Genomic DNA, 10,399 nt, shown 5'->3' with positions numbered 1-10,399 from the left:
GACTATTCTGATAGCTACAGTCCAAGCGCATAAAGCAGTTCGTGTTTAATTTGAAGCCTTGGTTTGGATTTACCAGGATTATTTGTTGAAGTTTAGCATTAAAGTAAACCAAAGAATACTTTTTTTTTATAATACTAGTATCTGTTCTTTATTTATTAACATGTAAGCACCTTCAAATATTTTAAAGAAAAAACATAACAGTAATGCAAAGTGAATCCTGGATAATGGAAATACAACTATTTATGTTTAAAAGAATAGCCATTATTTCAAAATAAACATTTGACACCTTCACAAGTGATTTTTTTTTCTTCTCTGTTCATTTGAAAACAGGTTTCTCGGTGCATATATTAAGAACATGGGTGGTTTTTTTCAGCTGTGCTGTATTTTTAAAAATAATGGTGCCTGTCGTCTGTTCTCCGCTCCCAGAAGGGCTGCATATGTCGCTTCTATGAGAATTGGGTTTTCCTATGGCTTTGCAAAGGATTTACTGCTTGACTATATGTTTAATCTTCCTAGAAAAGGTCTCAAAATAAGAATAAAAGGCTGCAATTTTTTTGTCCTAAAAACATTTGGAATTATGTCCTGCTACTTAGCATGGTGCACCAAGGAATTGTGAAGTGTTTGTATGGAGCGGATATTTACAGGTGGTGCCACGGGAGCGAGATACAACGTGCTGACTTTAAGAAGGTGTGGAACATGAAAGAAGGAGGGCTCAATCCTGTCGGGCCAGTAGATATTTTGCAGTTAATTTTAACAGACCACAGGAGCAGACCTTAAGGCTATGTTTTAAAACGAAACCTCAAAAAATACAGGAAAATACCGGTTGGTACTTCAAAAATGAGCAAGAACGCTTTCAATTTTTTCTTTCCCTGCAAAGGAAAATTAATTTTCACTAACATCCAGGTATTTCTGTGCCCTCCGTAGTGAGTGCATGCTCGCCCCATTCACTGCGTACCTCAGAATTAAGTTAGCAAGCAGTATTAGCTATCGTGTACTATACAGATCTACTGCATCCAGTCAGTAGCAGCGAAGTGCGGGAACACAGATTACGGATAATAAATAAGACTTTCAAAAGGTATGAGTATTTTAAAAAAGTTTATTTCATTTTTAATGAAACAACTGAGTTCTGCTCAAATTTATACAGTCAGTGAAATAATCCTATAAAATGATTTTTCTAGGACATTACAAGGCACATAAATTACCAAATATAAACATAGAAAAGTAGCCAAAATAATGAACTAAGCCCCCATATGCCTTTAGCTATTTTAGAGGTGTGTGAATGATTTACAAGAATGTGAATCACTCTACTGACAAGGTAATGCATATTTCACATTCGGCATGACCAAGAAAATTAAAAATAAGGGGAAGGAAAAGCTCAGATTCCAGAAGAGTGGAGTGTTTTGGGAGTCAGGAGGGACTAGCATCTTCTGAAGCTCCTCCTTGGGTCAAAGGGCTGCGCATCTCTGCCTGCTTCCCCTCGTGGTACATCAACCCCCAACGCAACCGGCCACGGCCATTGTCTGACAGAGGAAGGGGCAACCTCTCAACTTCCCCGTGCTTCTATATCGGGCAACTTGGTGAAAAACAGGAAGGATTTACGTACAGATCTAGCCCCGAGCATTGTCTTCAGCTTTAAAGAGTAGAAGGTGTGGGGGTTTTTTTCTCGGGCTTTTTCTTTATAAAATAATCGCTTTGGGAAGTTGTTTGGCATGCAAAAAGTCTTTATGTTCTACTGGTTAAGAAAATCTTGCAACCCATGAAAATAGTCAATTTTTACTTCATTTCAAGAGGCATTACCAAATAATTCCCACAAATATTCTTTTTCCACCTGCATATATATTTTTCAACTAGCCTAACAGTCAAGGATTCAATGTAATAAGATTTTCATACAAATATATTGTATTGTGTATTTTCTTCCATTAACAGGATCTGCTCCTTTATGTAACTCTAAGTATACATTCACATATTAAAGAGTAATAATTTGGCTAAAAATATATGTCTATTTCTTATCTGATTGTAGTAATTAGCCTATCGAGGGTAATTTGCTATAAAAGATATAGTACTAGAAATAAATAGTTCTACAATTCAAAGATCTTCAAAACGGGTTGCCATTTCCAGTCTGTCTTAAATTTTCCAAAGTCCTTTTAAAGCATAAACTAAATTTACTACACTTGAGAAAACAATTTGGACCTACATACATAGAGTCCCGATCACATGAGAAGCTTATTTCACTTAATCTCCTTCTTGGTTTTGTAATGGGCAGAAACCACCAGATAATTGTCTGGATTCATGTCCCTGAGGGTCGGAGACTTGCTCTGGATCGGAGAAGTTTTCCCATCCACTCGGGAGATCTGCAACATTCGGCACGGGTCGTGCTTCAGTAAGTAACCTGCAAAAGTCTCCCATCCTCCTCCAACACGGACCATCACGTGTTTGTTGTGCAGCATCTGAAATTACACAGACAGGAGAAAAAACCCACAAAAACTCTTGAAAGTGAACGGTTCACTGGGAAACCACGCTCTTTTTCTACTGGGAAAGGCTGTGCTTACTTTAATTAAAAGTCACAGGCATATGTTAGTAGTCTGCTTTGTAATAAAAGGAAAAGAAAAGAAATAGTAGAATGGTTTTTACTTGAATTCAGTAAGCAAATTATAAAAACTGTAAGCAGTTTTTATAGGATAGGTAGGTAGGATTTAAAACTAAAGATTTTCCTATTTTATGTAAGCAGTGCTACATGTTTTTCTTGTCCTGCAGCACTGAGTGATCCTATTCTTCACGCGTTCAGTTAGGAAACATGAATGTTTTTCAGATTAATTTTTTGAAAAGTGTTAGTAAAGACACCGTTTTGTATGTCTTGAAACTGGCTTTTCTTTATAAGCTACGGATCTATAGAAACGGAGTAGTGAGAGACAATCAACCCAATCAATCACCTCTATCACCTAAAATATCAAAATAATTATTTAAGGAAATGAAGTACCACTTAGTTTAACAATTTAGTATTGCTGACATACATTCTAACTAAAATAGCCTGATGTTGTAATGAAGTTAGTCTAATGAGGGACATGAGAAATACTGGATCTGGAAGTGTTTGGAGACACCTGAATTTATGCTGAATTAAGAAAGAAAATACAAGAAAAGTCCCCAGGCTCTTAGAAGCGGGAAAGCTCAGTACTGCTTACCCTTGCTCTCTTTATTCCAGAAACACTGGGCCTGACCTACAGAGCAGTTTCACGTTGAGACGGGCATCTAACTGCCAAATTAGGAACCTGTCTCTAACGTATATCCTCCAGATCCACACTCATTTTCTGACTGAACTCCAACAAAACTTTTCCCCAAGTACAAATGCAACTTCTCCCGCGTCTGCACCTGTGATTTCAGTCAGCAATTTCACTGTCATTTCCCTGCTCCGGCTCTCCACGCACAACAGCCAAACAAATACCAGTGAGGTATCATAAAGCAGGATACGCCATAGAAGCCGCACCATAAATCATGCGTTGAAAAGTGCTTTAATTAGTACATCTTATGAAATGCTGAACATCATTTAGCCGTAGTGGCAGGAATTAAAAATTGGCCCTGTAAAAGGCATGCCAGAAGATGTTTAACGTAGTCTGGGTAACGACGGTTGGATTTATGGCTGTGACATGTATATGGGCTCTTCTACACGTCCAAAACTCCCTCCAGGGCCCTCGAGGGTATTTGCAGTTGAGACTTAGGTGGCACATAAACCTTTGGTAACAGCACGATTCAGATTAGCACACATAGCATAGACAACAAAACAAGAAAAATGCCCGATCAAACAAAATCACAGAAAATAAAAGGCAAAAATGCAACTCTTCCCAAAAGAAAAAAGCACACCAACCAACAAACCAACATCTCAGCCTAAAAGTAAGTGGTTTGACTTCTGTCACGCGAGGTGACAGATCCACCTGGAGCGAAGAAAGCACGGAAAGCTGTGCAACTTTCTGAAGTTTGAAAATCAGGATAAGCTTATCAAGAACCAAACTCTTGGTTTAAATAAGCAGCTGCAAATGAATTCATGTTAGAAAGTTTTCATTTAAAACATTTTAATGCAAGAAAATTCTTGTTTCTGCATTTTGTTTTTTACGTGAAACACGGTGGGAAGTCAAATCAGCTTTACAGACAGTGAAAAATAATGTTACTTCTGATCCATCCTAACGAGAGCACACTTAAATACTCTCAGTTTAATTAACATCTCTCAGCAGCTGAAGCTGCCTGTGCTGTTGCTGCGGGCTGTCGGAGCGTTTGCCTCTGCAATAGCTATGCACCAGTGAGGTTTTGCTCTAGATTTACAAGGGTATGAAATACTCAGACTGACATCTTCATCAATCACGCTTTTTCTCTTTCCACTCAAGCTTCGTATTTTAGTTTCAAGACTTCATTTTGAACTGACGACGGTACGATCAGCCTTCTGCGGCATGAGATTTGAACCAAGTCTTTAGTCTGGACAATATATCATGGAAGAAGCAAATGGTTTTTACATCAAGTTTGAAAACGGCAGTTCAAGTGGCGACACAGCCTTGAGACAAAAGTGCCTGCAGAATTTTATTTAGAAACTTTCTCCTCTTTGAATATCTAAAAAAGCATTTGAGCAATGCCCCCAAAACTTTTCATGTTAATATATTTAAAGCCCAACTTCGGTCCACTGCGGCGCGTGATGCGGCTGTGGGAAGGAGTTAACTGCTGCTGAATTTCAGCTTCCACATATTGTCACGGGGGGGTTCACGTTCCAGAAGCAGCGAGTATCTGGACTTTTGATTAAGAGTTGGGAATGGAAAGTTAGCAAAAAGTGTATTTGGTTCAATTGCCCTTAGGGACTACTGTGCAGACAAATAAAACCTACTGCTGGTACGTTATTTCCTGATGCTCAGGTTAAATGTACATCTTCTGGTTTTCCCCTCTTTTTGCTTTCTCTTTGTATTATTATACTATTATAAAATTCACTGAATGCTTGCTTTCTATAGAGACTGGGTTTTCCTGCGTCCTAAATATAGTCATTGTTCACGCTGTGCCACAAAAGCACCATTTTACTCCTGCGGCCATATTTTGATTTTAGTAATAGCAGCACAAATCCCGAATAATTCTGCTACCTTCAGAATTGCTCCAGGTTCACAGAAGTATAAAAGAATTCTCACCAAGAAAAAAAAAAAAAGAATAAAATAACTTGCTCTACTTTCTAACTGAAAAAGCAGTTTTCTCCTGACATACTTTAGCTGAAGATGAAACTTTTGAGATTTTATGATTCACCCCATTCAGCTTTTCCATTGCATGAGATCTCTGAGAAAGAAAAAGTTGGATTCTACAATAATAAAGTTTATCAGCCAGTTATCAATGTAAATAAATTGATGACATGCATGCATTTTCACACTGCTATCCAGCCAATTGAAAATGAGAAAACCCTTCCTGTAAAATAAATCAAACATATGTTTACGACTGCCGTAAATCGTCATTATACCAGCTGTGTCTGAAGCAGGGCTGTCGCTAAAGCGGTTCCCTCTAGAATCTGTGGGTAGGTTGAACCTATGGCGAAGCAGATGACCAGACAATCGCATCGCAGGGGGAGACATTATCGATTGGTTTGGTATGCGTTAAGGCTGTATCAAGAGATAACACGAAAAATACCCAATAAAAGTTAGGTGAACTAAGCTGTCGTCGCATAGGACTTTGGCATCAAAGTGAAATATAGTCTAAACAGTTCTGGTTTTCACATAAGTAAGTTTAGAGAGCTTTATGGTTTATTAAAGAGATATTAGGTGGTATGTAAAGATATTAAGCTCGTATAAATGAGCATAGTTTTACTGACTTGGAAAAAATCTATTCTGTTTTACAGGAACCGAAAATCTGGCCCAATATTCTTGTTATTCAGATTATATTATAACTTTCATGAAGACTATTTCAGGGAGGGGAGGGGAAGCAGGAGGAGCAATTACACCCTATGGATCTGATCCAAGTACTGCAAAAGCCAACGGAAAGAATCCTACTGACTCGAAAGGAACCTGGGCTGGCCTCTGGAAGCCAAACGCAGCAACCTAAAGCAAATGATAGCCTGGTGTTCCTTGGTGTGATTTTAGGCCAACTTCAGAACGAATGTAGGCTACATACTCAGAGCATATTGGATATAAAATCCAAAGGTGTTTGGCAAAACAACGCAGTGCACTGCACCAGTGGCTGTGCAAAGCAAATAATGCGCTCCAAAAGAGAAACGTGAATGATTGGGAGAGAGAAGAATTGAAAACACATCAATTAATTTTTACTGAATATGAGCCACTTAGACTCACTGTCATCAGTAGATATAACCCTTGTTTCTCATACCTTAGCATTTAGAGGACCTTCTTTGAGAGGTGTTCAGCCCAGGAAACGGGCTTCTACATCAATGTATTTTTACACTGATCCCAGAGACATCGCAGGCCAACACTAAGGAAAGCCCACTGTTGTTTAGACTTATCCGCATTATTGTGTCAGACCACTACCCTTCAAGGCCTGAGGTAAGTACACACATGGTACACTCAGACATGGCACCCCTACTATATGTTTGTGCTGCAAGCCCAGATGATGCTACTTAGGAGTCATTTTGCTCCAGCTTGTCTGTACCATTTATGTTGATGATCTACCCTCCTGTCTATGCAAAAAATTAGTTATTCACTGACCAGTCTTGGTAAAAAGAAGGTGAGGGCAGAGCACAAAACTTAGACCAAGAACAGGACCCAGATCTGGGCTACCAGCCTTCCCTAATAAGCGTCTGAGCCTGTATCTAGAATATGGTATTGTCAAGTAATGACGAATTGTCCCACAGGGCACAGCTCATGAGGACGTTTTCATGGAGTAGGACATCTCTTCCATACAAGAGACTGTGGTCTCCCTCGGCATCTTCCTAGTAACTGACATTAGGAGAGAACTTGCAGCCTGTGGCTGTGTGTGTGGCTGACAGAAGGTGAATTCTTCTTGGAATTTGGTATGTGTATCTATATGGAAAAGAAAAAAACTATTATTTTGGGACTTGAGAGACTATTGCTTCAAAGAACAAAGCCTGTGTTGTCAAATGTCAAAATTTTACTCTGTCTCACAGCAAAACAAACGTAACGGTAAAGCTCTAAAGTCCACAAATACAGTCCTCAAATTCCCCAGCAATTTTGATGCTCAGCAGTTACCTAGGCCTCTCGAAGCTCACCACTGGAAATTCTCACACCATTTAATGTGGAGAAGGTCTAGCCTAGTCAGGCCCTGAGAAAGACTCTGTGAAAGACTGGCAACGTGCAGAGAAGCCTATCTAGCTGTATGCCTTCAGAGAAGCTCCGACGATATTAATTCAACATCCCTGACAGTCACCAGAACATACAAAAGTTCACATTAACAGATAATGCCGATACTCCATTGAAACAGGTGGTGACTGGCCAAGAGGAGGACACTGAGGAGAGCTGAATGGGTACTGACCATTGGTCTGATAAAGGTCTGACAACTGGTCTGAAAATGTGTTTGATTAAAAAAGAAATTGAGGGAAACTACACAGATGTGACGCATGTGCTGAGAGTGCATCTGATGGGGCAAGCCAGTAGCAGACTGGAGTTCAGACTCCTGCTTGTTCCATGGAGGTTTTGAGGGGACCTCACAGGAGCAAGTGCAAGGGCATTGGACAAAAGAAAAAAAGCTGCAGTGCTGCCCTGTGGACCGTGGATTAGTGATCCTTAATCATGATGCATAGCAAGCTCATATTTCTGTTATCATATTGGCAGTTTACTCATTTCCAGTGCAGCGAGTTCAGTAGTCGGCATTTACACCAAGTCTTCTAAATCCATTCAAATGGGGAAGTGAATTTTCAGAAGTTTGTAGGTAACTGTTGCTATATGCAGTTTTTCTACTTCTCTGAGAATTCAATGACCTGAAAACACCATCAAGAATGCATAATAGTCTCCTGATGAATTGCTGCAAGCCATGTAATTACAGACGTTAAAAATACCTTGTTAGCAGAGGTTACACAACTTCATCACTAGAGTTCATTGTAAAATTTATTGCAAAATCCTGCAGTACCACCAGATTTGAACACCAGTCAGGTTGGATTTAGATACATTCCTATTTTAAGAAGTTTACAGCCACTGTAGCATACATTTTATAAAAGGTATTACTGCTGCTACATACATAGAGTTCACCCTTACGGACACAAGGGATCGTGGGAGCAATTCCCAAGAGGATACAGAAGAAAACCAGCTTCCAGCTGGAAAGCTAGAAAGCTTCCCTCCAACTATTCTTATTCCTGGCTTTCATTCACCTTTTGTCATTGAATTTGTGTGTGTTGTCTTCTTAGAGAAAAGTTTGAGTCTGATAAAACATAAAGCTTATTTTAGACTTATAAGAGCTCACTTATGTGCCTAAGTGCACGTCTAAGGAACTCAGACCTCAACTCTGCAAATCTGAACAAGTGCAAATTATGTAGCCAATTCCAGATATTAATTATTCACCCACACTGAAGTAATCTACTTATAGCATATTAATGTGCATTTTGGCAGGCAATACTATTTTAGTCCCTTCCAACCTGAATTATCCTATGATCTGATTGTATTAAGAAAAAAAAAAAACTAAAAAAATCCTTCCCCGCCTGAAAACCAGGAAAAATGCACTCCTCATTTTTCCCTGTCATCCCTCATTAAGTCACATTTTGCCTAGGACCTCTCTTCATATAGAATTCTACAAAACTGTTTTGGATTATGTTTACTAGTTTTAAAAGTTCCCAACGATGCAACTTGTATCACCCCAGTCACTGCATATGGCTTTGTTTAGGGACCTCCACTGAGTTTCTGTGTTGTCATTCTAAAACCCCAATAAAGGAGCCTGCACTTCCCCTCTCCGCAGACACCGTGATAACGACATGGAAAAGAGACAGCTCGCTGGATTAACATCTCCCGCTCATTTTCAGGGATTTATATGTAGTAAATCACACTAAATGAATCTCACTTAGCTGGAAAAAGCATTATAAAAAAAGCTCAGCTTGAAAAATAGATGTCAAGAGCATGCTCGTATGATTAATTACTTGTCACAATATTTCTAGCTGTGCTGCAGTTGAGTTTGATAATTAACACACTTTCTGAATTATAAAGAATTTTATTTTAATGTTATATCCTGGGCTGTATCAAACGCATTAACAGGTCTCCGCACAGTTTATTGAAACAATCTCTTATACTATGTTGTATAAACAAAGAATGGGATAGAATGATACTTGATAAATTATTTATAAGCTTCGTTGGTTCAAGTCTGTATTCCTGAAACAAATCAAATGCAAACATTCCTGATTCTTACAGTAAATATTAATGGTGGAAAATAAAACAGAATGGAGGCATTCATCAGAAGTCCTAAATCTCCATTTTTGGGCAGAATAACTTTTATTTCTTTGTGGCGAGTGATATTTCTCACTGAACAAGGAGCTCAGTTTTCATAAAGTTCCCAATCGCTTCAGCAACACCATCACAATTATATTGCTCATGTCTATTGACTGATATATGGGGGAGGATGACACTGAAAGAAGTATTGACTTAAATAGGTGGTAGAAAAAATTCTATCAGTATAGTTCCAGCTGGAATGATTTTCAGTGGCTGCTGATCAGTCACTGAAGCCCAATAGATTTTCCAGGTGAGGCAGCCAGAGAGGCTTCAAAGCATATATAGACCAGGCCTTACACTAAATATCGATCACAAGCCTCCTATAATTCATTGAGTTGTTTTTTCAAAGTTTCTTTCATATCAAAAGAAGGAGCAGACTTTGCGTTTGCAAATGCAAAAGGCATCTAAATCATCATTTGCACACGTAAATACCCAAAAGGCAATTTAAACATGAGAAGTATGAAACAGAAAATGGCAGGTGGCAGTATCTGCTTTTCTCCTTTTCAAAATTTGGCTATCACTTCACTCACTCGAAATTCATCAGAGAGTACTACAGACTTCTCTCTCTGCAGATGGGACTTTCATTTAGGAGGTCAGCCACAGTAAAGACAGTGGTTTTAAGCTTATCCTTTTCTGGTTTGAAGCTAAAATCTAGTAAGTGAGGCTTTCTGAGCTGAATACTAATTTCCATACATTCTCCTAGGCAAGAACTATTATTATATTAGAGTGATAAAAGAAGGAATGTTAGTGGTTGTCATATATTATGGTGTCATCTGTAAGATAAACATTATCTTACACTATATATATATATATATATGTGGCAGTAACCCTGAGCTGTGCCTGGTGCCCAAAAGTATTATCACACAACAAATAAGGATTTAGGGTACAATGACATATTTTGGTACCATTTACCATATTCAACTCCAAATGCTTCAGACACACACGACTCATGTTAATAGCGAGACTTACCTTTTTTAAAAAGCCACCTATCTTCAAGTCTCGATGACACACTC

The 10,399-nt window shown here is 38.8% G+C and overlaps 1 protein-coding gene across 4 annotated transcripts in view; it reads right to left on the bottom strand.

The window, feature by feature from the left end:
• Positions 1-1,078: 1,078 nt before the first annotated feature.
• Positions 1,079-10,399, bottom strand: part of GAS2 (growth arrest specific 2) — a 98,067-nt gene continuing 88,746 nt past the window's right edge. For all 4 annotated transcript variants that reach the window (XM_054200387.1, XM_054200385.1, XM_054200383.1 and 1 more), the window contains exon 8: positions 1,079-2,447. In XM_054200387.1, the coding sequence (XP_054056362.1) occupies positions 2,229-2,447 (219 nt within the window). In that variant the 3' untranslated portion in view covers positions 1,079-2,228. The remainder of the gene's footprint in view (positions 2,448-10,399) is intronic.

The sequence above is a fragment of the Rissa tridactyla genome, chromosome 4 (assembly GCF_028500815.1).
Source record: "Rissa tridactyla isolate bRisTri1 chromosome 4, bRisTri1.patW.cur.20221130, whole genome shotgun sequence".
In the NCBI taxonomy this organism is placed as follows: domain Eukaryota; kingdom Metazoa; phylum Chordata; class Aves; order Charadriiformes; family Laridae; genus Rissa; species Rissa tridactyla.
The sequence above is the reverse complement of the archived record's forward strand: the minus strand, read 5'-3'. Positions and strand labels throughout refer to the sequence as shown.